The sequence below is a fragment of the Sapajus apella genome, unplaced genomic scaffold (genome assembly GCF_009761245.1).
Source record: "Sapajus apella isolate SASKATOON/1434 unplaced genomic scaffold, GSC_monkey_1.0 scaffold29, whole genome shotgun sequence".
NCBI classification, from domain to species: domain Eukaryota; kingdom Metazoa; phylum Chordata; class Mammalia; order Primates; family Cebidae; genus Sapajus; species Sapajus apella.
In genome coordinates, this window is record NW_022436969.1 from 8,019,565 (window position 1) to 8,046,539 (window position 26,975).

Sequence of the window (26,975 nt, forward strand, 5' to 3'; positions counted from 1 at the left end):
TGAGTGACAGAACAGCTCTCAGGAGACCCAAATTGGGTAGCTCCTTTCCACAGACAGGTCATCCAGACAATTTGAGGAGACCTGAAATGGATAGCTCCATCCCACAGCTGGTAGTCCTGACCTCTATGTCCAGCTCTGAGTGACAGGAGACCCACAGTGGGTAGATCCTTCCAGCAGCTGGTAGTCCAGACATCTGTGTGAATCTGGCTGAGTCAGGGGTTTTTATGGGCTCAGAGAGGAGGAAGTGCGTGTTAATTGGTCCGTGGGCAGCCATGGGTGGGAACCTGTCTGCCTCTCACCATCAACATGCCATCCAGACTGTTCCTGCCAAGGAGTGCCTACAGGCCCACACCTAGCTGCCCTCAGCCCCTTGGCCTCCCTCCTGTGCTTGTTGGCACCCAAATTCCAGAGGGGACCAAGGTGGGGGGGCCGGGCTGGCATGTCAGCACCACCTCAAGCACACATACTCCTAGCCAGGTCATGACAGACAGTACCCGGGCTCGGCTACAACTTTGCTCCACACTGGAGCAGGTGCCAGGAGTGGGAAGAGGCCAGGGAGCAAGAGCCGTCACTTCCAAGCCTGCAGGGGCAGGGAGTGGGGGCTTCCCAGGCCCAGAGAACACAGGGATGCCCAAAACCAGAGCCGCAGCTGGGCATGGCTGCTCCCACCCAGTCAACTCAGTAAGGGTGGCAGGGCTCCCACCTGCTTCCAGCTCGAGGAGCTGGACCTGAGGAGCAGGCAACCCCAGCTGCACCTCCCCTGCGGCATCCTGCATCTTCACAGCTGCTGCTCCAGACAGACCACTGCTGCCATCAGCGGGAAGTTAGGCAAGCTGCAGCTTGAGTAAGGGGCTTTTTTTTTCTAGACCACATTAAAAAACAGGCAACCAAGTGGGTAAATCCTGCCTGTCTCAGTGGGTCTTATTGTCCTCACTCCCATCCCACACACACACACATATGCTTTTCACACGAGTGAGACCTACCACCTTAACAGCTTTGGGTAAACTATGGAAAAAGGGGTTTCTTTTCACTACGCCTGGTAAAGAGTAGTGTTAGCTTTGTCCCAAGCTCCAAGCTCAAAAGTGAAAAGTATCACTATAGGAAAAATGTATGTTGCCCACAAAAATTGTATCATGATTTTGCTCATATTACACAATGGTTTGGATACCAATCTTTGAGCAGGCTTGCAAAAGTAGTTAAGAAGCATGCTAAAAACTATGTCTCAGAATATCATGATCAGTTTAAATGTTGGAATCAGGCTGTTTCTTGTTATTATGTCCCATTTTAAGAAATGTTTTGAGCTCATTCTTACTCTGGGCTTGCGCATTTGGAGAAGTTTGTGGGTAAATTACTTATTTTCCTTCTTGTACAAGTAGTCTTCTACTCTGGGGCACTAAACTTTGTAACTGGAATTCTCCCCTCTATCAATGAATGCTTGTGTTTACCAAACACTGTAACAAATACCTTTAGTTTTCAAGGGCTGCTGTAACAAATTAGCACAAATGGGTGGCTTCAAACATTAGGAATTGATTCTCTCAGATCTGGAGCACAGAAGTCCAAAATCAAGGTGTGGGCTGTACCACACTTGTCCTGGAGGCTCCTGAGGAGATTCCCTTCCTTGCCTCTTCCAGCTCCTGGTGGCTGTCAGCACTCTCCTCATGGCCACAGCTCTCCAGTCTCTGCCTATGTGGTCACATTGCCCTCTCTCTGGGTCAAATATCCCTTTGCCTCACTTTTTTTTTTTTTTCTGTCTTTTTTGAGATGGACTCTTGCTCTGTTGCCCAGGCTGGAGTGCATTGCACAATCTCGGCTCACTGCAACCTCTGCCTCCCGGGCTTAAGCAATTCTCCTGCCTCAGCTTCCCAAATAGCTGGGATTGCAGCCATGTGCCACAACACCCAGCTAATTTTTGTATTTTTAGCAGAGATGGGGTTTTACTGTGCTGTCCAGGCTGGTCTCAAACTCCCAACCTCAGGCAATCCACCCGCCTCGGCCTCCCAAAGTGCTGGGATTACAGGTATGAGCCACCATGCCTGGTCATCCTTTGCCTCTCTTTTAAAAAATATATTTATTGTTTTTCATTGTGGTAAAATGCATATAATGTAAACTTTACCCTCTTAGCCATTTTTAAGTGTACAGTTCAGTCTTATTAAATACATTCATAATGTTGTACAATCACATCACCATCCATCTATCTCTATAACTCTTTTCATTTTGTAAAACTGCAACTCTGAATCCATTAAATAATAACTTCCCATATTCCCCTTTCCCCCAGGCCCTGGCAACAAGCATCCTACTTTCCGGTTCTGTGACTCTGACCAGTTTAGATATCACAATAGGCCAGGTGCAGTGGCTCATGCCTGTAACCCCAGCACTTTGGGAGGCCAAGGTGGGCAGATCACTTGAGGCCAGACTTCAAGACCAGCCTGGTCAACATGGTGAAACCCTGTTTCTACTAAAAACACAAAAACTAGCCAAGTGTGGTGGTATGCGCCTGTAATCACAGCTACTTGGGAGACTGAGGCATGAGAATCACTTGAACCTGGGAGGCAGAGGTTGCAGTGAGCTGAGATGGTGCCACTGCACTCCAGTCTGGGTGACAGAGCAAGATTCTGTCTCGAATGAATGAATGAATGAATGAATGAATGAATGAATAAAAGATCTCACAGTAGAATCATATATAGTTGTTGGCCTTTTGTGACTGGCTTATTTCACTTAGCATAATGTTATCAAGGCTCATCCATTTAGCATATGTCAGAATTTCCTTTCCTTTTTAGCTAAGTAATGGTCCATTGTATGGATATGTCACATTTTGCTTGTCCATTCATCCATAGATGGACACTTAAGTGGCTTCCACATTTTAGCTATTGTGAGTAGTGCCTCTGCCTCACTCTTAGGAGGACACTTGTCATTAGATTTAGGACCCACCCAGATAACCCAGGATAAGCTCTTCTCAAAACCCTTAACTGAATCACGTCTTTTGCCATAGAAGGTAATATTCACAAGTTTCAGGATGAGGACAAGTCTTTTGAGGAGCCACCATTCATCCTATTTCACTAAGAATAAAGTTTTCCTTTTCTTTTGTCACTTCTCTGACCAAAAAATAAGAGTCTGTTGAAATGTAGCCCCTTCCTAGATGAGAAGGTTTATATGCAAGGATATTGTTTTGCTTTCTTTGCAGATGTTCAATTCAAATGTAATATAACCAAATGTCTTTTAAAACTAGCCTCTCCCTCTCTCCCAGTCAGGTACAACTGCCCTATTCTTTGCCGCCCAGCAAGGCCATAATGATGTCGTGAGATTTCTCTTTGGATTTGGAGCATCCACTGAATTTAGGACCAAAGTAAGATAACCTTCTTGATTTTGTATTCTGAAGAATTTCAGCAGCCATAGGTATTGCTTTTCCCTTCATCTACGGTACAACTTTGTGTTTTCCTTCTTACAAGATTTCAAACCTAAGTGGATTTCCTTAAGGTTACTTGTAATGGTTCAGGAGTAGTTCTAAGGGTTTGATTCAAAACATGACATTTTTACTCTGGGTTCACAATTGGAAAATTTTATGGGGAATTATTTACATCCTTTCTTGAACTGATACCTTTCTACTGTAGAACATTAAATTTTGTAACCAGGAGGGACACAGTAGCAGTGGCTTTCTAACTTTCCCTGTTTCCATGTGCTTTTTCCCACTTAAGATTAATTTTGAGACTGTGATAGGAATTGTTGGAAGAATTAATCTGATCCTACTATATCTGATAGATTTCTAAAGAGGGTGGTTTGGCAGGCAGCTTACTTTGATGAGCTGTCCTCACTGAACTACATAATACATAGTTACAGTTTATATAGTTGGGAAGCTATATAGTGGTTCTTCCTTTAAAGAAGTAATTGGTTGGGTACAGTGGTTCACGCCTGTAATCCCAGCACTTTGGGAGGCCGAGGCAGGCAGATCACTATGTCAGGAGTTTGAGACCAGCCTGACCAATATGGTGAAACCCTGTCTCTACTAAAAATACAAAAAAAAAAAAAAAAAAAAAAATTAGCCAGGCATGGTGGTGCACGCCTGTAATCCCAGCTACTCAGGAGGCTGAGGCAGGAGAATCTCTTGAACCTGGGAGGCCAAGGTTGCAGTGAGCCGAGATCTCACCATTGCACTCCAGCCTGGGTGACAAAGCAAGACTCCATCTCGAAAAACAAAAAGAAGTAATTGATTTTCATTTTTGACATACAGATAAGAAAGCTGAGACTGTAGAAAGGTCAATTTCGTGTTCACAGTATGGTTTTACATGATAAAATTTTGTAGTAGCAGAATTTGAACTGCCATAAGGTTTTTGTAATTGGCAGTTCATTTCTAGCTTAATTATAATTTTTAAATTCCTGAAAATTTGCCCAAGTTGGAAATTTTTAGGTTTTCTTAGTTAATCCTTTTGGTGTACTGTGTAGATATCAAGGGAGTTTCCAGTGGGAATGGTAACTACTGGAGCTGGCCAAGGTGGCTCATGCCTGTAATCCCAGCACTTTGGGAAGCTAAGGCAGGAGAATAGCTTGAACTCAGGAGTTCAAGACCAGCCTGGACAACAAAGCAAGCCCTTGTCTCTATTTAAAAAGAAGAAGAAGAAAGAAAGAAAAAAAGAATTAGCTGGGTGTGGTGGCACATGGCTATAGTCCCAGCTATTTGGGAGGCTGAGGTGGGCAGATCACTTGAGCTTGAGAGGTCAAGGCATCAGTGAGCCATGGTTGTGCCACTGCAGTCCAGCCTGGGTCACAGAGGAAGACCCTGTCTCAAAAAAATTAAAAATAAATAAATAAAATTCTAACCATTAAGTAGATGTGAATTTCATATAAGGTTTTGTCTTTTCTGAAACCTGCTGTTGTACTATGTATATGTCTCCAAATGTATTGAGTATAACATACAGTAATACTATATTTTTTCACATTATTGTTCTATTTTGTATTACAAAAGTGATGTAACTAAAAATAGAAAGTAAAGTTCTATGAACCTAGATCTCAACTCTTTGAACTAAGGTCACAATGACCATAAGTGACCATATGACTGCTTCAGTCTGCTTGGTTAACAAGTTAATACTGGCTAAAGCCTTTGTGTATGAGCCAGTTTGTACTATCCCAGAAATCCATGGAACATAGAACCCAGGATGAGCAATTCCACAGGTTTTCAAGAGCTTTCAGCTTCAGGTATCCAAGAGCTTTCCATGGGAAGAAGAGAGGGCTGAGAGGCTTTTGAGTTTTAATATGATTCTGTCATCAAAACTTTGCTTCAACAATCGTTCTCGTTGTTGCTAAATCTATATGCCCCCAAACTGTGTTTTTAAAAATAAAAAAGCCTGGGCATGGTGGCTGACACCTAGCACTTTGGGAGGCTGAGGAAGGCAGATTGTTGGAGCCCAGGAGTTCAAGACCAGCCTGGGCAACATGGCGAAACCCTGTCTTTACCAAAAATACAAAAATTAGCCAGGCATGGTGGCATGTGCCCGTAGTCCTAGCTACTTGGGAGGCTGAGATGAGAGGATCACTTGAGTCTGGGAGGTCAAGGCTGTAGTGAGTCATGAGTGCACCACTGCACTCCAGCCTGGATGACAGAGTGAAACTCTGCCTCAAAAAAAAGAAAATTAACAATTACATAAAAGAGGCCGGGTGTGATGGCTCACACCTGTAATCCCAGCACTTCGGGAGGCCAAGGTAGAAGGATTGCTTGAGACCAGGAGTTGGAGACCATCCTGGGTAATGTAGCAAGACCCTATCTCTATAAAGCATTTTTTAAAAAATTAGCCAGGTATTGTGATGCCAGCTACTCAGGAGGCTGAGGTAGGAGGACTGCTTAAGCCCAAGAGTTCCAGACCAGCTTGGGCACCCCATCTATATAAAACGTAAAAAATATTTTAAAAGCCAGCCCAGTGGCATACACCTGTAGTACCAGCTAGTCAAGACACTAGGGCAGGAAGATCACTTGAGCCCAAAAGTTCAAGGCTGCAATGAGCCATTATTGCACCACTGCAGCCAGCCTGGGCAACAGAGCAGGACCCTGACATACATACAAAATTAAAAGTTAGCAGTTCTATGAGAATCATCATATTTTATCTTTTCTGTTACTTTATTGGGCAAACAGCTAGGAAAATTGACAGGACAAAACTTAGAAATGGTGTTTATTCCTGCTGTTATGCAATTTAGTGATACCTCCCCACCACCACCATCCACCACCAGCCTGAGCCTTCAGTCTCCCTCCTCTCCATTCCTCGCTCTTCAGAGTCCATCTCAAGCACCCTCCCCCACCACAGAGCCTGTCCCTGGGGAAGCCCTACCTAGCCACATCACATGCAGCCCCATGGGATATTACCTGCCTATGAACACGAGACCTCTTATAGCAGTGTTTTTCCACTTGAGGCTTACCTGCCACCTGCTCACACAATCAACCCACATGACTGGCCAAAAGGCATATTTCTGGATCTCACCCCAGACCTACTGAAGGTGGGGCTGAGGGTGGAGCTCTATGAGTAGGCATTTTGAACAAACACCCTATGTCCAAATTTAGAAACTACAATATCTTACATTTATGACTCATATTTTAGAACCAGATTATGTGTTTTTGAATTATAATTAGCTCAGATGTCCAGTTCAAAGAGCCAAACAATTGAACAACCCTTGATGGGAAAAGAGAATGCCTTAGCTGTAGAACCTAAGAAAAACCATGAAGGGTTTTAGTCGACCACAAACTCAATGAGTAAGCAATGTGATGTGGTTGGTAGAAAAGCTCATTCTAGTTTAGGCTGCTGAGATCAAAACAGAGTAGATGGAACACAGGAATATCCCATTCCACATCAGAGCTCCTGTACTTTACAGTGTTCTGCTTAGTTGGTTTCTTTTCTTTTTCTTTCTTTCTTCTTTTCTGACACAGGGTCTCGCTCTGTCACCTAGGCTGGGGTGCAGAGGTACGATCTTGGCTCACTGCTACTCCCACTTCCCGGGCTCAATCAATCCTCCCACCTCAGCCTCCCAAGTTGCTGGACTACAGGTGCATACCAACCATGCCCTGGCTAATTTTTGCATTATTTGTAGAGATGGGGTTTTGCCATGTTTTCAGGCTTTTGCTTACTTTTAAAGGCCACACTTTTAAAGAGGCCTGGACAAATTGGCACATGTTCAAAGGAAAATACTAAGTAGGATAGTGAGAGACACATGGAATGTGCCATAGCTATCTGCTCTTTTAATGGGTGCAGATCTTGTCCCATGAGGACAATGGCCCCAGAGGGTTACACCATAAAAACACTTTAATCTCAGTGACCTGCCACTGATTTACATCACACAGAGAAGATGATATTTGCCAGGAGAGTCTCTGGCCAGAAGCCCTGGGAGGCTCTTCTGATGATTTCAAGAAGAACTGACAAGACTTGGTACAGACTTTCTGCTCTGTGTTTCTCATATTGAGAAGCAAACAGATGATTCTGCATTTGGCATAGGAATTTTCTAAATTAATTTATAATAAATTACTTAGTCAAATAACTGTAATATGTCTCTAGCGAGCCATCCACATATACAACATAACCCTGTCCTTAGGATGAACTCTGCCATACTTATAAAGAAAAAAGTAAAAGGGAAAAAAGAGGGAAAGTAGGCTGGATGCGGTGGCTTATGCCTTTAATCCCAGCACTTTGAGAGGCCAAAACGGGCAGATCACTTGAGGTCAGGAGTTCGAGAGCAGCCTGGCCAACATAGTGAATCCCTGTCTCTACTAAAAATACAAAAGTCAGCCAAGCATGGTGACACATGCCTGTAGTCCCAGCTACTCAGGAGGCTGAGGCAAGGAATCACTTGAACCTGGGAGGCAGAGGTTACAGTGACAAGAGATCGCACCGCTGCACTCCAGCCTGGGCACCAGTGTGAGACTCCATCTCAAAAAAAAAGAGGGAAAGTGAGTTTGTTGTTATTATCTTTGGGAAAACCTTTTTCCTAAATTCTGTGTATGTGAGGAGCATCTGCTTGGTGAAATACGTGCCTGCACCGCCTCTAATGTGTTTATACTTTGCATGTCCACAGGATGGAGGCACCGCCCTGTTGGCTGCCAGTCAGTACGGGCATATGCAGGTGGTGGAGACCTTGCTGAAGCATGGAGCAAACATCCATGACCAACTTTATGTAAGTGCATTTCAGGGGGGCTTTAGGACATTCCTCATCACGCACGAAATTGCAGTCTAAATCCAGATGCCAAAAATGCCAATTCAAAAATACTTAATGGATAGTAAGACTTTGGTCTGAGTCAAGAAAAAAATATATAGTGGACCAGATGGGGTTTTTTATATAGAAACCGTGTATCTGGCCAGGCACAGTAGCTCACGCCATGGCTACATGTAAGAACTACCTGTTGCCCAAGCTGTGCCTTCAGAGACTCCAGTTTTGTTGGTCTGGAGTGAGCCTTGAAATTGGTATTTTTTTAAACCTCCCCAGATGATTCTAATGGGCAGCCAGAGTTGACAATCACTTCTTCACATATGTCCACAGGACGAGGTGTGGTGGCTCACGCAGTGGCTCCCAGCACTTTGGGAGGCCGAGGTGGGTAGATCATAAAGTCAGGAGTTCGAGACCAGCCTGACCAACATGGTGAAACCCTGTTTTTACTAAAAATACAAAAATTAGCCGGGCATGGTGGCACGCACCAGTAATCCCAGCTACTCAGGAGGCTGAGGCAGGAAAATCTGTTGAACCCAGGAGGTGGAGATTGTAGTGAGCTGAGATCGCGCCATTGCACTCCAGCCTGAGCGACACAGTGAGACTCTGTCTCCCCTCCCTCCAACCCCCCATCTCCCGCAAAAATGAAAGAAACCATGTATCTTATTTATCCATCTTTGTTCTCCCTTTTAAATCTATTTGTTATGTGTAACATTTCACATATCTGTACAATTAAGACCTTCAAAAACCGTGTGATACGTATTCATATCATGACAAACCACAAATCCCAGCATATGGACTTGCTGAAAACCAAAATATACAAAATTTTTCTAAATGTGGTCATTGGATACACAAAATATACTGTCGTAGTGTTTATGAAGAAGGGCACAAAGAGGAGAAATCTAAGGTATTTGGAAGAAAAGTGCGGCTGGGTGTGGTGGCTCACACCTGTAATACAAGCACTTTGGAGGCCAAGGTGGGTGGCTCACCTGAGGTCGGGAGTTCAAGAAAAGTGAGGCAATGACCTGTAAAATATATGCATGCCGTTGACCTTTGAAAGGCGCCCACTGCTGGTGTGGGTCATTTGCAGCTCACTGGCAATTAGCATATCACCCAAGGGCTCTTTCAATTGATTGTCACTATAATGCCATAGGATTTATGACAAACATTACTCCAGTTTTGTAGGAAAAAAATAGAATATGGGGAGATGAATTGACTTGACAGTCGCATGGTGAAGAGTGGAAAAATTCCTACTTCCAATTATCTAGGAACCATATTTTAGGCTGTCCTACAGCTAGACATTTAACCCTTATGCCTGGGGCACTATACTTTCATAGACATATAATGAACTGTGTAGGTTGTGAACTTTTCCATTTGAACACGCTTTCCAGAGTTTACATGGTTAACCCTGACAAATCACAGGCCTCTTTGAAATTCATAGTAACTAGCCTTACCCTCTGCAGTTCAAAATCCATAACACTCTGATCCTGCAACATTACCAGCAGAACGATTGAATTACTTGATAATGATCTAAATAAAGAAGCAATTCTCAACTCTGGCTGCCCATTAGAATCATCTGGGAGGTTTAAAAAGTACCAATTTCCAGGCTCACCCCAGACCAACAAAACTGGAGTCACTGAAGGCACAGCTTGGACAACAGGCAGTTCTCACATGTAGCCAAATCTAAGAAACACAGGTCTAAAGGTTAGATATGTCTTTGGCTATATATAGGTAAAGTAAATCTGAGAGTTTGTGGGGCGCATATATATATACACACACACACACACATCGAGTAGGAAAAGCCAAAGTGTTTGGGAAAAAAAAGCCTCTTTCCATAGTAAATTCCTCTCTGTTTTAAGGTGACTCAAGAAATTTCATGCATTATAACTCCCATTTTACATTAAGACCTTCACTTTTGCCCAAACAATCTAAATATTTCCTTAAAAACAATTAAAATATGAGTGGGCAGGCAGAACTGGAACTTGGAATGCACAGCGAAAAATTCAATGGATGGGGAGTTCATCTTGGAAAATTCTTGTGAGTTAAAAAAAATTTAAAAAGGAAAAGAAAATTTCTGAGAGTTGTCAGCAGCTAAGGGCTTTGTAGACTTTCTGAAAATTTTATCCCCATATAAAACACTTGCTTGAAAATCTGTAGAGCTGATTAATTTCTTAATGATCACCTTGAGAGCAGTTTGGCAGCTCAGCTGACACCCACTGGAAATCCAGGACCCTCCACGTGACACACGTGGCTGGACTTGCAGGGACACGTGTCATATTTTTGCTTGAGGTTAGTGTTCCCAGCAGGTGTAATGAGCCGGGTTCGCTAGGTGCTTTCCTCTAGGGTGTGCTCTGGTTTTAACTGTGGTCTGAAAACAGTGAGCTTACCCTGTGCTGTGAATGTTATCAGGCTGAAGTGAGCATCTAGGGAGAATGCATGCTCTCAGCTGATCGATGGATCTGTTGAAATCACCGAATGACATGTGTCCAAGAAAACAGAAATGCCCAGAAGACACAGATACTCAGTGAAGACGAAAACTGAAGAGCACTGGAAAAGGAGCACTTGCTTTGAGATTCATGCAGGATTGGTTTTTTATGTTTATAGGTGTTGTTGGTGTCTGCTGGCCTGGCAGAGAGCCACTTTGTGGAGGTTATTTCTAGGGCAGTTTTATTGAAAACATCTTACAGTGTTCTTTTGTTTTATGTTTTAGAGACAGGGTCATCTGGGTGTGGTGGCTCATGCCTGTAATCTTAGTGCTTTGGGAGGCAGAGGCAGGAGGATCGCTTGAGCCCAAGTGTGTGAGACCAGCCTAGGCAACATAGCAAGACCCTGTCTTTACTATAAATTCTTTTAAAAAATTAACTGGGCATAGTGGTGCACACCTGTAGTCCCAGCAACTCAGGAGGCTGAGGTAAGAGAATCGCTGGAGCTGAGGAGGTTGACGCTGCATTGAGCCGTGGTTGCACCACCGCACTCCAGGTCTGGGTGACAGAGTGAGACCCTGTCTTGAAAGAGAAAGAGAGAGAGAGAGAGAGTCTTGCTATGTTGCCAGGGCTGGTCTTGAACTCCTGGGCCCTAGCGATTCCTCCTGCCTCAGCTCTTGAGTAGTTGGGACCCCAGGTGCATGCCACCATACACAGTTGCATATTGTATTTTAATTCTTGCAGAACCCTCATATTGGGGGAACGAGGATAAGAGGACAAGAAAGAGAAACGGTAGGAAAGATCTAATTAAAAGAACATATTTTACTCCCAATTTTTTTTTTTTTTTTTTGAGGCAAGGTCTCACTTTGTTCCCTAGGCTGGAGTGCAGTGGTGCAAACATGACTCACTGTAACCTCAACTTCCCGGGCTCAAGTGATCCTCCTGCCTCAGCCCCCCAAATAGCTGGGACTATAAGCACGTGCCACCTCACCCAGTTAATTTTTTTTTTTTTAATTTTGGCCGGGCGTGGTGGCTCATGCCTATAATCCCAGCACTTTGGGAGGCCGAGGCAGGCAGATCGTGAGGTCAAGAGATCGAGACCATCCTGGCCAACATGGTGAAACCCCATCTCTATTAAAAATACAAAAAAAAAAAATTAGCTGGGTGTGGTGGTGCACGCCTGTAGTCCCAGCTACTCAGGAGGCTGAGGCAGGAGAATTGCTTGAACCCAGGAGGCGGAGGTTGCAGTGAGCTGAGGTCGCGTCACTGCACTCCAGCCTGGCGCCTGGTGACAGAGTGAGACTCTGTCTCAAAAAATATATATTTTTTTAGAAATTTAAAAATACATTAAAAATAAATGTTTTAAAAATGAGGTTTGAGGGATTTGTATATCTAACATTTGGCTCTTCATTGACAAAGAGGTGGAAACATTAAAAAGAGATGGAGATGGAAAATTATATTAAATGTGTATATTTTAAATTAAATTTATTTTATTTTATTTATTTATTTATTTTGAGACAGGGTCTCACTCAACATGTTCCCCAGGCTGGAATGCAGTGGTGCGATCTTGGCTCACTGTAACCTCCACCTCCTGGGTTCAAGAGATTCTCCTGCCTCAGCCTCCCTAGTACCTTAGATTACAGGTATGTGGCACCATGCCCAGCTAATGTTTGTATATTTTTATTTGTTGTTGCTTCTTTTTCTTTTTTTGTTTGTTTTTGAGATGGAGTTTTGCTGTTTCACTCAGGCTGGAGTGAAGTGGCATGATCTCAGCTCACTGCAACCTCTGCCTCTGGGTTCAAGTGATTCTCCTGCCTTGGCCTCTGGAGTAGCTGGGATTATGGGTGCCTGCCACCATGCCTGGCTAACTTTTTTTTTTTTTTTTCAGTAGATACGGGGTTTCACCATGTTGGCTAGGCTGGTCTCCAACTCCTGACCTCAGGGATCCACCCACCTCAGCCTCCCAGAGTGCTAGGATTACAGGCATAAGCCACCATGCCTGGCCTAATTTTTGTGTTTTTAGTAGAGACGGGGTTTCACCATGCTGGCCAGGCTGGTCTCCAACTCCTGGATCCACCTGCCTCGGCCTCCCAAAGTGCTAGGATTACAGACATGAGCCACTGCGCCTGGCCTAATTTCTTTTAAAATAAATGTGAAAGATAATGTTTTTAATGCTTTGAATTTCCTCTCTCTCAGGATGGAGCCACTGCCCTCTTCCTAGCTGCCCAAGGTGGTTACTTGGATGTTATTCGATTACTGCTGGCTTCAGGAGCAAAAGTCAACCAGCCAAGGCAGGTAATGTCCACTGTTGACATTTGCCCGAGCACATGGGGCATGGGGCAGGGAGGGCTGGGTGTCCCCTGGCATCACATACCTAAGATAACCAGTCAGCTCAGGGCATTCTTTAAACCCTTCTGCTTCTGTGATGAAAAGTTAATCTTTGATTAGGGTACCTCCTGTTCTATGCTCTGAGCTCACCTGAAAGCCTATGAAACCAAGCTGACGTCGTAATTCAGTACTTTTAAAACTTAAGTGTTTAATGTCTGAGGTCAAGTATATACTCTGCCACCTCCTGTGCAAATAAATTGTGGCTGTACTGATCTAATGAGTGCAGGCTGGCGTGGGGCATTGGTAAACAGATGTGGGTCAGTAGTCCAGCCCCTGCCAATAATGCTGCCTCATTACGTGCCTACCACTTCTTCCACCAAGCCAAAGAAGACTCCATTCCATTGGAATCATTAGGAGGTTCTGCACTTTCATCTCTCACAATTATTACACTGTTGAAACTTCATTTACCAACAGCAAGCTAACATCTAGCAAGTCAGTTAACTGATATTAAAAGAACAGAAATGTAGGCTGGGTGCAGTGGCTCACACCTGTAGTCCCAGCACTCTGGGAGGCCAAGACAGGAGGATCACTTGAGGCCAGGAGTTCGAGACCAGCCTGGCCAACATGATGAAACCCCATCTCTACTAAAAATACAAAAATTAGCCAGGCATGGTGGTGCATGCCTATGATCCCAGCTACTTTGGAGGCTGAGGCAGGAGAATCGCTTGAACCTGGGAGGCAGAGGCTGCAATGAGCCAAGATTGCACCAGTGCACTCCAGTCTTGGCAACAGAACAAGACTGTCTCAAAAAAAGAGTAATAATTTACACAAAGAAGAAAAAAGAATAGAAATGCAAGATTACAGAGGCAGCACTTTATAAACAGTGAAGTACCATCAAAATATATGGTATTATGATTAGCTTCTCTTGTGTAGGTACTATTTTTGCCCAGATTAACTTTTTTTTTTTTTGAGACAAAGTATTGCTCCGTCATCTAGTGACGTGATCTTGACCCATTGCAACCTTTGCCTCCTGGGTTCAAGCAATTCTCATTCCTCTGCCTCCCAAATATCTAGGATTACAGGTGTGTGCCACTACATCCAGCCAATTTTTATATTTTTGGTAGAGATACATTTCGATAGACAGCCATGTTTCTCAGGCTGGTCCTGAACTCCTGGCCTCAAGTGATCTGCACGCCTTGGCCTCCCAAAATACTGGGGTTGCAGGTGTGAGCCACCATGCCTGGCCCGAGATTAATTTATTTTTAACAAAACATTTCAAATTAAGGAAACATTACTATAAAAGTAGTTTCCTAGGGAAAAGACACGCTGATTTCATACCCAGGCACATCTCCACTGTAATCTGACCTGATATAGGAATGCCTCTCTGTGTTTACATAATGAATAGCTATGAGAACTTTAAGGTTGATCTGAGCTCTTGGACATGACTTCTTTGGTCTTCGGAAGCCCAAGCACATAAGGAACCTGAGAAAAAGAGAGAGCCCTTGGGTAGAATAGTTTGAGGTTAGGAAGGCAAAGTGGTTTTGAGATCAGGAATTCCGAGTTCTCAATCCGTCCTGCCAATAATTTGAGCTGTGTGGTTGTGAACAAGTGAATCAACCTCTCTGGTCCAGACTTTCATCACTGAAAATTAGGAGGCTGGGCTGGGCACAGTGGCTCACACCTGTAATCCCAGCACTTTGGGAGGCCGAGGCAGGTGGATCACTTGAGGTCAGGAGTTTGAGACCAGCCTGGGCAACATGATGAAACCCTGTCCCTACTAAAAATACAAAAATTAGCCGGGAATGTTGGCAGATCCCAGCTACTTGGGAGGCTGAGGCAGGAGAATCACGTGAACCCGGGAGGCAGAGGTTGCAAGACTGCACCACTGCGCTACACACTACAGCCGGGGTGATAAGAGTGAGACTCAGTTTCAAAAAAAAAGAAAAGAAAAGAAAAATTAGGAGGCTGGGCAGGATGAGGCTGGTGATCTCTTTAAATGCCCACATTTTTAATAATTGTTTTATTCAACATTCAATCAATATTCATTTGAGTACTTATCATGTGCCGGATAGTGCTATCAATTTAAGATTATATTTTTAGAATTTTAAAGTTATTCTTAGGTGGCTCCAGGAATACTCCTGGGGAAGGAAGCAGTTTAAAAAAAGTTACACTTCTGTACCTACCAGAGTTGACTTTTGAGGATTAGAGTTTAATATTTTCATATTGATCCTTTTTAGTTTGTTATTGTTGATTGATTCTGAATCAGAGGCTTCATTTTCCCAAAATTAGTAAGAGGAATTGGTTTTTTTTAGATTGCATAAGTTTGATTTGGGAACCATTATTGAAGATACTACTATGAATTTAGAATGAGAGGTTATCAAGATTGTCAAGTCTCTCTATTAGTACGTCCTTCCAAAATAATTTCTGGCACTTTGAAGTTTATCATTTATATGCCTAAAGTACTGTTTGTAAAAAACGAAGCTGGTATACGAGATTATATTTCAAATATTGCATGAGTTGTGCCCACTTAAACCTAAAATGAGTCACGCACTGATGCTGAAGCCAAGAAGTTAAAGAGTAAACCAACACTGCAGCAGTAGCCACAACACAGCACCGCTGTTTTCCTTCCTCAAGAGTTAGGAGAGCCTGGTCAACGTGGATGACTTAGTCTTTGAGTGCAGGGATCCACCCTCTGGGCAAGGAGCAAGTAAGTGCTACACCTTCTAAAGACTGCATCTAAAGCAATTGTTTTGAATTATTTTGAGTTCAGCCCTGAAAGAATTGTTATTCAGGAAAAAGGTGTCTTATAAAATAAGAATTGCTTTGGGGAAAAAAAGCAATAGAATTTTTCCTTTTTATAGAGTACACTCACCCCATTGTGTCCTCAAATCATAATAATTTTTATTACCTACTGTGAGCTTATAATTAGAGGTTGTTATCTATCCAGGTCAGACTAGCTCAAGTTCCGTCTTCTCTGAAAGTGTAAACTCTGCATATTTATTGTGTTTCAAGAAAACAGTGCCATGGTAAGACAAAAGTGATACCAGTCCTGGCTGACTTTGTCACAAGTTATAAGGAGGTTTAAAAAAAAAGTCTAATTAAAAGTTTCTATTAAAATGGCCTGCACATGGTAGAATATTCTATAGGTAGAACATTGGGAAACCAATATTTTATTCTGAAATCTCAGCGGACACATTGAGTCATTAATGGAAAATCCTTGAATTTACTAAATGAGGACAAGGAAACCTGCCTGCTTTAATTTCTTAATACTTTTGGATAAATATGATTTAAAATTGCTGCACTGCCATTCTATGAAGCCCTATCATTTTATTACAGTATCCTGTAACAGGATGTTGACAAAGTTACATTGAAATTACTCAGCTGACATTTGAGATGCACTTCAGGGAATCTGAACTGTAGTGGGAATGACTTTTCTTTGTAACTCTATCACTGAGAACTAAATGAAGACCTTTTTAATACTTCGTGATGAGGAATCATAATCCCAAAGCTAGTCATAGCCAGACAATGGGAAGACTAAGTTCTTGATTTGAAACTTGAAAAATATTTTCCTTCCATATTGTCCTAAGCCAAGAGGTCAAGAGTCACAGAGATCACTGAAATCTATAATCAGTCTAAAAATTCATTTTCATTTCTTTCCATGTGTCCTCACCAAGTTGAGTTGATATGAGTCAACCCTTTTTAATCACTAGCTGAGTTGGCTATTTCTGTTTTTCTATTAACCAAATACCTTGCCATATATTTTCCCAGCTCAACTCACCCACCTTATTAAAACAGTGCTTTTATAGAATGGCAGAGGTCTGACCCTGTTTACCCAGAGCTCAGTCTGGCCAGTCATAACTCATCTCTATCTAGTCTTTTTCATGTGCTAAACAGTATTTCTTTGAAGCCTAGAGGAAAAGCCATCTCATAAAGTGCCTTCTCCTAAAAGAAACCTTGAGTTAGCTTTGTACACAGAGTAGCTAGGCCCAGAAAATAAATGTTCTCCCAGGTCGGAAGCTTGGAGGGGTGAACCCAGCAATAGCAGTGGGAGGAGCCGAAAGATTGGCATAGAATCCTGATGGTTTGGAAATGGGAGCAGACAGCCATAGCCATAGGAAAGCCGTGCTGCTTGTCAAGGGCAGGGACTCGGTCTTGTTCCCTTTGCACATGGTACACACTCAGAAAAAGTGTGTCGACTGCCAGAAGATCCCCATGGCTGGTGCAGAGCACCAGGGAGGTCTGGAAGCCTGCAGCATTTAGGGATCAGTGCCTGAGAATTAGAAGAGGCTCCAGATGCAGGGCTCAGACTCATGAGCAGGACACCAGTCCCCAGGAAGACTGTAAGAGGCAGCTAGGGAGCAGACCCAGATTTTTGGGTGGAGAGCAGCTTGGAAATTATGGGGATATGGATATCTTAAGAAAATGAAACACAGACCCCATTTTGCTTACTAACTGTGGGACCTTGAGCAAGTTGCCTACTCTCCCTGAATCTCAGTATTGCGAGAATTAAATAAAATAATCCCTGCAAAACTCTTAATGCAGTAGCTGATACACAGCTGGTGCAGTGTTAGGTATTGCTATTATTATCATTTCTGTTCCAACCAGGCCTCATTGGAACAGAAAACACATCAGAAATCACAGCTGCACTTTGTCTAGTGAGCATGTGTTCTCTGTCATCTCAGAGTCCCTTCCTATCTCTTTCTCTCCCCACACCTTTCTTTTTTTTACCAGTTTCATCTGCTTACTTACCTAGTATGTGGTCCCCAGCTTTATGGATCAGACTGCCAAACTCTGGGGATAGCCATGTCATTGTCACAGCTCATCTTTGTGCACCAGGCCACAGTGACTGGCTGGCCTGCCCATCCTCAGTTCCATCACCCTTGACTGGGAGGATGGAGTCAGACCATGGGCAGTGCAGCATTGGGTGACATCTCTTACAGACCCATTTGCTGGGCCAGGCACATGGGGCAAGGGACACAATCACGAGAAATAGGCTCCAGATCAGGTTAGGGCAGGTAAGAACATTATCTCAATATTGAACTCTCTCTGCTACGGGCAAGGTTCCTCATAGCTCTTGGACTCCCAAGTCCCAGAATAGAATTGGTCCCCAAGACCTCTGACTGGCCTAACCCTGTAGGTGGAAGTAACCCAACTGTGATGACTGGAAATTGTGAAAGCAAAGAGCTAGTGCTGCTTTGGATACGCATTCCCACAGAAGAGGATGGTTTTAGTTCTTTTTTCCAAATACTCTCAGGAACCTAAATAAGACATACAAGGTTAGTCTTTAATACAGGTCATGTTATACACGCCATCTCATGCTGTGATCTGGCTGTAGAAATGATCTCAAATCAAATGAGGGAATAACAGAGTTGGAGAAAACTACAAAAGTCACTCTGTTTAGCCATCCATCAGTACTCTAATCCTTTCTATGATAATCAGCTACTGTTGAACACCTCTAGGCATGGGGAACTCACTCCTATCTGATCACTTTCTTTGGTCTTAGCCAACCCTCATTAAACTTTTCTACATTGGCCCCAAGTTTCCATGTAGCTTTCATCCATCTGTCTTCTTTCTCTCACTTGGCCTGAAAAATCAGTCTAAATCCTTTTCTACTTGATATACACACAAATAGTAAAGGACAGCTGTCATAACCCTATGAATCTCATCCTTCTTCAAGCTAAATATTCTATTACTTTTTTTTTTTTTTTTTTTTGAGATGGAGTCTCACTCTGTTTCCCAGGCTGGAGTATAGAGGTGCTATCTCAGCTCACTGCAACCTCCCTGTCCCAGGCCCAAACGATTCTCCTGCCTCAGACTCCTGAGTTGCTGAGACTGCAGCCGTGCACCACCACACCTAGCTAACTTTTATATTTTTAGTAGAGATGGTGTTTCACCATGTTGGCCAGGTTGGTCTCAAACTCCAGGCCTCAAGGGATCCACCCGCCTCGGCCTCCCAAAGTGCTGGGATTATAGGTGTGAGCCACCATGCCCAGCCATTACCTTTAAAAAAAAAAAGTGCTGTAGAGGTTATACCTTCACAATGATTTATTTGATTTAATATATTTTAAAACTATATTTTTTGGTCTGGAAGAATTCAAAAACTTATTTAAATATTTTAAAATGTTTTTTCACATTTTGATAATTCCAAAACTCTACAAAAAGGAGCTAAATAGACTTTTCATCATTTTCAAAATTATTTTTATATCTTTAATTTTAAAAATATATAAAATCAATTTTCTTTTTTTATAGAGATGGAGGCCTCACTGTGTTGCTGAAGCTGGTCTCAAACTCCTGGGCTCAAGCCATCCTCCTACCTTGGCCCCACAAAGTGCTGGGATTATAGGTGTGAGCCACTGCTCCCATCATTTTCATGATGAAAATGAAGGCTGTAATCATTATACTACAAGGAAAAAATAAAAGAAAACAGAAATTAAGGTATACAAAAGAGGAAAACCTCTCCTAATTCATAAACTAAATAACCAACTGATAAGTAATCTGATTTGACAATAATGCTGTAACTCATATGCAACTCCCTGGGTTCCCAAATCAGATTTGGAGTTGTAATTACCAGTAATGAAATATACAGGCAGCCCCAAAATCTCATTTTACCAGTCATTCCTACCTGCTCACAATCAGTTGTCTCACAGGGTCGGTGGACGAATCAAATTTAAAAGCATATGGAAGTATTTTGTGAACAAAAGTACATATTAAGGAGCTTACTGTTTCTCATGATAAATACTACTCAGATACAATTAGCATTTCCTAAGCATCTGTGAGCCAGTGCTTATGCTCACCACCTTTCTATATGTTTTCTCACTTATCTTGTGAGCTAACTATTTTTGACAAGAGGACACTGAGACTGAGAGTGATTGGCGTAGGTCTCACAGCCAGGAAGGACTGATTGCTTTTTCCACCTCCCATGACTATTCTAATTAAGATGATATATTTGAGACCGGGCGCGGTGGCTCAAGCCTGTAATCCCAGCACTTTGGGAGGCCGAGGCGGGTGGATCACGAGGTCAAGAGATCGAGACCATCCTGGTCAACACGGTGAAACCCCGTCTCTACTGAAAATACAAAAAATTAGCTGGGCATGGTGGCGCGTGCCTGTAATCCCAGCTACTTAGGAAGCTGAGGCAGGAGAATTGCCTGAACCCAGGAGGCGGAGGTTGCGGTGAGCCGAGATCGCGCCATTGCACTCCAGCCTGGGAAAAAAGAACGAAACTCCGTCTCAAAAAAAAAAAAAAAAAGATGATATATTTGATGAGTGTTATCATTGATGTTCTAAATTGATAATAATGATTTTTTTGCTACACATGGTGACTTATGCCTGTAATCCCAGCACTTTGGTAGGCTGAGGTGGGTGGATCACTTGGGGTCAGGAGTTTGAGACCAGCCTGGCCAACAGGGCGAAACCCCATCTCTACTTAAAATACAAAAATTAGCCAGGTGTGGTGGTGCATGCCTATAGTCTCAGCCTCTCGAAGCTGAGGCAGGAGAATCTCTTGAACCTGGGTGGCAGGGGTTGCAGTGATCTGAGATGGCACCATTGCACTCCAGCCGGGGGGACAGAGCAAGACTCTATCATAGGTGGTAGGTAGATAGATAGATGATTGATAGATAGATAGATAGATAGATAGATGATAGATAATTTCTCACAATATAGCATCTCTCAGCACTTTCCCACATATTAGTATCAGTTGTTAATACAAGTTTGTTAATAATGACCAAGCCATAGAAAAGCACACGGAATAGGCAGTGGGCTGCCGTTTTTTGCTGGCTGCCTCTCCCTGCCTGCCCCCTGGTGGAGAGAGAGCGACAAAGAACAAAACAGACCCAGGCACGCAGAAGCGCATTAGTATTAGCACCAGCGTGGACCCACACTCCCCTTCTGCCTCCCAGGGTCCCATCCACACCCCTTTGGCTACAGCAGCTGGATTTCCGACCCTGCATGAAGTAGCCATGCCTGTCCAAGCCACTGTGACTGTGGCTGCTTTTCCTTCTCCCTCAAATGACCCTTCCCTCTCTCTCTCACCTAGCAAAATCCTGGTCCTTCTTCAAGACCCAGCTCAGAAGGCAGCCTATCCATGACACTGAGCCTGCATTCCCCATGCAGCAGCCCTCCCTGCTGTTTCATCTTGTGCATTTTTGTCCATACTTTATCAGCACTGCAGTCCTATGGAAACCTTCATGTCTCCTCTCCAGGACTTATTTTTTTTTTTTTTTTTTTTTTTTTTTTTTTTTTTGAGACGGAGTTTCACTCATGTTACCCAGGCTGGAGTGCAATGGCGCGATCTCGGCTCACCGCAACCTCCGCCTCCCGGGTTCAGGCAATTCTCCTGCCTCAGCCTCCTGAGTAGCTGGGACTACAGGCACGCACCACCATGCCCAGCTAATTTTTTTTTGTATTTTTAGTAGAGACGGGGTTTCACCATGTTGACCAGGATGGTCTCGATCCCTTGACCTCGTGATCCACCGGCCTCGGCCTCCCAAAGTGCTGGGATTACAGGCTTGAGCCACCACGCCCGGCCCTCCAGGACTTATTTTTAGCACTCTGCCTGAGACACAGAAGATGCTTAATCATTGTTGGTTGCTTAGGTCAGACTCACCTCACACCTGTAATCTCAGCACTTTGGGAGGCTGAGGTGGGAGGTTCACTGGAAGCCAGGAGTTCAAGAACAACCTAGGCAACAAAGCAAGGCCTCATCTCTAGTGCGCACCTGTAGTCTCAGCTACTAGGAAGGCTGAGGCAGGAGGATCATTTGAGCTCAGGATGTTGAGGCTGCAATGAGCCTTGATCATGCCTCTGTACTGCAGTCTAGGTAACAGAGTCCTGTCTCAAATAATAATTATCATTAGTGGTTGCATGAATGATTGATTAAATCCTGAATTGGGAGAATCAAATAAAGAATATTGAAGTGCTTTTAAACTAAAGTGCAAATTGCTCATGATAATATTTAGATTCAAGAATATTCCCACCAAGAGGCTCCTGGAAAAACTATGAAGTAGGTTAAAGTGTCTTCTGCCTCTCTCTATCCTTTGTTTCAGCACCTCTTCCACTGTCTCTCCCAGGATAGATGCCAGCATCCTCTGACTGCCCTTCAGCACCTCCAGATTCTCCTGGGCTCCCAAGTCACCAGCTTCCCCCACCCAACTCAAATACTTCATTCCCTCTGCCTTTCTCAGGACAGCAATGGGCAACAATCTTGTGCCTGCTTCTGCTAGTAGGCTAAGGTTGAAATTACACACAGCAGCAGAAAATGTAACTTTATATTCTATAACTGAATCATTTTGCTCTTCAGCCCTTCCTCCCCCAATGGGTAATTTAGTCTTATCTGGCTAAAACAGTCTCTTAGGGCATATTATCATGATTACCTCAGAGGTTACCTTTAGCCAATTCTGGATCCTGCTCCCTCCTGCCCTTCTCTCCAAAGGGACCTAAGCTTTCGGGATCAGACTATCATCCTGGCATTGAGATGGGGGTGGGGAGACTCATGCGTGGCCCTGGTGCTGGCCTCTCTGGTCCGCAGGTGTCCTGCGCTGGTACACCGCAGGGATGCAGCTGGTCTCACCTTTGTCTGCTGGCCCGGCCATCATCTCTACTCAGGAAGTCAGGACGTTGTGGCCTTGTGTTCTCACCCCCAGGCTCACTCCAGCCCACTGTTTCTCTAACGCTTCTGATTTCCCACAGGCAGACGGGACTCTGGATGCCTAGGGGCTAGGCAGGTGTGGGCTGTGGGGGCTGCCGTCCATTGACTTTGAAACCCCCTGGCCATTTCTCTCCTGTCTCCCAGGCACCACCAGAGAGCAGAACTTCTCTAAAGGACTTGTAACTTTCCTGGTTTCTCACAAGAAGAGAAAACCCTTTTCCATCTGGAATTCCCTATAACTGATCTGATGTTTCTACCATCCCCAGGTTACCTATCCCCCACAACACATCCGAGATTCAGTCCAGAGGGGGAAGAAAACGTGGACACTCTCATCTGGCCTCCGCCTTCCCCCTCCCTCTCTAGCTCCTTCATACATTGGAAGGCTTTCCCAGTTTCCATCCCATCTGGCAGGAGCCACCCTACTGTCAAATCCTTCTCTATCCCTTGCATGTTTTTACTTTTTTTCCCTCTCTGGAGCAATATTTCTCTGCCTCATGGCCTAGTGTGCACAGAGAAAGAGATGCTGGAGAAATATTCCCAAATACACATAGAGGAAATAGTCCCCAAAATGCTCTCCTGCCATAACTGGTTCAGGTGCATCACTTCCTGGAAGACGCAACAACATATTCCACATAAAGTTAAGCTCCCTAAGAGATGAGGTGGCTATGGAGGGTTCTGGACACCAGACTAGAAGAGTAGGAGAAATGACTTGAGTGCTCTGACTCTCAGACCCCACCTCAAAGGAAACTGCCTGCTTGCCTATGGAAATTAGGAGTGTATGGTGTGAACATTAAGGAGCGACCCACTAGGAAAGCAAAGAAATGGACAGTCTGGGGGGAAAGAGGCCAACTTCTCTCTGGGTTTGTGGAATTTGGTTTTGCTGTGCTGTAAATATACAGCTCAGCTGCTCCCCCAAGCCCTCAAAACAGGGTCCCACGCAGCATTCCACGAAATCTGTATCACGCTTTTTGGCAAAAGATCCAGCCACGAAATGGGTGGTTTTATAAGCCAAAAATTGAATATTGGCGATTACACAAGTAGCCCAGACTCAGCCACGTGCCGTCTGTGTCCTTGGGCTACACACACCCCCTCTTTTCTCACTGCCTCCTGGGCAGTGTGGATCAGCTGGAGAGTGTGATCTGCGCTCAAGGAGTGCCTTCCTGGGGTTTTCGCTTTCAGAGTCCTGCTGTTAAAGACATTCTGTAAATGGGTGGGCCCGGGCGCCCCAGTCACGGTGGCCGCCGCCTCCTCTCCCCGCAGGACGGGACAGCGCCCCTGTGGATCGCGTCCCAGATGGGCCACAGCGAGGTGGTGCGGGTGATGCTGCTGCGCGGAGCCGACCGCGACGCTGCGCGGAACGTGAGTGCCTGGGGCGCGCGGCCACTGAGCGAAGCCGCCCAGCACGCCTGTGCGGAGAAAACGGGTCTTGACTGAGCCTGCAGCCCACACAGGCTTCCTCCCAAACTGCCTGCTCTTGAGCAGGAAAACAAAGTCACGGTCCAATTCGGTGCTGCTCAGTCTCTCTCCTCCACCTGAGATGACCTTGGGACGCACTAGAGCAGGTGGAATCTTAACCTCTAGCCTGGGGACGGTAGAGACAGGGCCTCCAGGCTGTCCTGGGGGCTGGGGTAGGGGGAGCCCCTGGCTGGTGCTGCGCCTCCTGCAGGCCCTGCCTGTCATCCCTGTTCCCTGGAGCTGCAGACCCCCCTGCATCCCGTCCCCTGCCGGCCCTCTGTCTCCACTGGCCTCTGCTGGTGTTACATAATACTGCCTGGGTGTACCCCACAGCAAGCCCTTTCCCCATAAGGAAGGCTTGAAGAGAGCCTGACCACCTAGGCTGTTTGTTTTTTGTGTTTTTACTGTGGCCTGGTTGCCTTTGCATAACCCTTGCTTACGTAACCCACCCTCCCCTCTCCAAGGCTAAGCTCCAAAAAAGGGAAATCGCCAGACGTGTTCGCCACCACTTCACTGCCCTCTCTCCCACTGTTCTTCTCACAATCCCTGAAGCCAGAAAGAACCACCACCCGCCCCCCCACGCCGCCACCGCCAATTCCATGTTCCTTCTTTCTGATTACACGTAAACCCTAATGGCAGGCCTTGGTAGTTCCTTGGCTACGGGAGAATTGTGAACTAGATCCTCCAAACACGGCGATTGATAATTGAAAACAGGAGAAAAAGGAATTTGGAAACTGTCTTCTTGAGCCAAAAAATAATGACAGAAGCTAAATATTAATTTTTGAATTTGACTTCATTTTTAGCATATTTTATTTTTTTCTGAGACAGAATATCACTCTGTCACCCAAGCTGGAGTGCAGTGGCATGATCTCAGCTCATTGTAACTTCCTGCGTTCAAATGATTCTCATGCCTCAGCCTCCCGGGTAGCTGGAACTACAGGCACGGGCCACCACACTTGGCTATTGTATTTTTGACAGTGACAGGGTTTCACCATGTTGGCTAGGCCGGTCTAGAACTCCTGACCTCAAGTGATCCTCCTACCTTGGCCTTACAAAATGCTAGAATTACAGGTGTGAACCACTGCACGTGGCCTTTCAGCAGATTTTAATATTTCACCCCTGTCCCTAACCCCCACTACCCACACACAGGCAGATACCTAGAGCAGACTAGGGCAAGGTTGTATAATTTTTTTTAAAAAAACAGTAAATACAGTTCAACAATTATTTAAATTATTAAAGACAGCCATTTCTGCTAAATCGTAAACAGCAGAGAATGCCTCTGGTCCATCCATGGCCTAAAAATATGCTCTTGAAATTCCCCTGTCCCCTGCTCAGTGTTCTCAGGAACTATAGGAGTATGAATTCCCAAATGGCAGAGTTCTAACATAATCTAAGTCATGGTTTATCTGATACTCTTTCATGCAGAATTAACTGCTTAATATGCTCTAAAATGCTCCTAGATTAAGAGACATTGCTGATCTGTGCTTCATTTACACATTTCATTAGTTTCTGACAACGGTACTTCGAGTTCTCAATTGACATTTAGCTCTCAGACCACACAGACATATGTTAATAATCAACTTTTATTTTCCTTTCTGTTAAGGATGGCACAACGGCCTTATTGAAAGCAGCCAACAAAGGGTATAATGATGTCATAGAGGAGTTGCTTAAATTCTCACCCACTCTTGGTATTTTGAAGGTAAGACCTAAAGAGAAATTTTACTAATCTGTAAGAGAGAGGTTAGAAAGTAAGTCCGCACTTGGGGACTGCATTGAGTTTAGATACAGTTAGCCTGGTTAGTTGGATTTTTGAAGGAACACACCTGTAGCTTCTTGATGCTGGTGATCCCAGGGTCATTGGTAGAAATGGGAATGTGGTAGAAAGAGTGAACCATAGTCTGTCACTACCTAGTTTTCCAGAAAAAAATAATTGACAGTAGTAATGAAATAGCTACATTGGAAAGTATACCATATTGACACCATTTGGAGGATTTGTGAAAGCAAGGAAGAAGAACAGACACTTATGTTCGTTCTCTTTATTTTCTTGAGCAAAGAATCACTCTGCTTTGTTCCCTTAAGTGAAATAAAATAAGCCTCAACACCTGGAAGCCTCAGAAAATATGCCAGTATGGAGACCTGAGTCTCCTAAAAAATGGAACCAAAACTCTTTTTTAAGTTTTGATCTTTTTGTTTTGCTTTTTGAGACAGCCTCCCTTTGTAGCCCAGGCTGTAGTGCAATCACACGATCTCAGCTCACTGCAACCTCTGCCTCCAAAGTTCGAGTGATTCTCCTGCCTCAGCCTCTTAAGTAGCTGGGATTACAGATGCACCACCACCACGCCTGGCTAATTTTTGTATTTTTAGTAGAGACAAGGTTTCACCATCTTGGTGAGGCTGGTCTTGAATTCCTGACCTCAAGTGATCCACTTTCCTCGGCCTCCCAAAGTGGTGGGATTACTGGCATGAGCCACCACACCTGGCCTAAATTTTGATCATTTTTGATTAAAATATTTCTTTTTTTTTTTTTTTTTTGAGACGGAGTTTCGCTCTTGTTACCCAGGCTGGAGTGCAATGGCGCGATCTCGGCTCACCGCAACCTCCGCCTCCCGGGTTCGGCAATTCTCCTGCCTCAGCCTCCTGAGTAGCTGGGATTACAGGCACGCGCCACCGTGCCCAGCTAATGTTTTGTATTTTTAGTAGAGACGGGGTTTCACCATGTTGACCAGGATGGTCTCGATCTCTTGACCTCGTGATCCACCCGCCTCGGCCTCCCAAAGTGCTGGGATTACAGGCTTGAGCCACCGCGCCCGGCCAATTAAAATATTTCTAACCTATAGGATAGATCAGGAGTCAGCAAACTTTTTCTGTAAAGGCTTAGTAAATATTAGTGTTTCCATTTACTAATATAATATTAATTATATTATGGATTATATTCATTTTATTATTAT

The 26,975-nt window shown here is 44.3% G+C and overlaps 1 protein-coding gene across 4 annotated transcripts in view; it reads left to right on the plus strand.

Moving 5' to 3' along the window:
- The window catches only part of ANKRD29 (ankyrin repeat domain 29), a 58,188-nt gene that overhangs the window by 16,956 nt on the left and 14,257 nt on the right, over window positions 1-26,975 (plus strand). For 3 of the 4 annotated variants that reach the window (XM_032293191.1, XM_032293188.1, XM_032293189.1), the window contains 5 exons: window positions 3,245-3,343; window positions 8,044-8,142; window positions 12,792-12,890; window positions 23,833-23,931; window positions 25,631-25,726. In XM_032293191.1, coding sequence (XP_032149082.1) covers window positions 3,245-3,343; window positions 8,044-8,142; window positions 12,792-12,890; window positions 23,833-23,931; window positions 25,631-25,726 — 492 coding nt within the window. The remainder of the gene's footprint in view (window positions 1-3,244; window positions 3,344-8,043; window positions 8,143-12,791; window positions 12,891-23,832; window positions 23,932-25,630; window positions 25,727-26,975) is intronic. The other variant, XM_032293190.1, reaches the window with a different exon arrangement.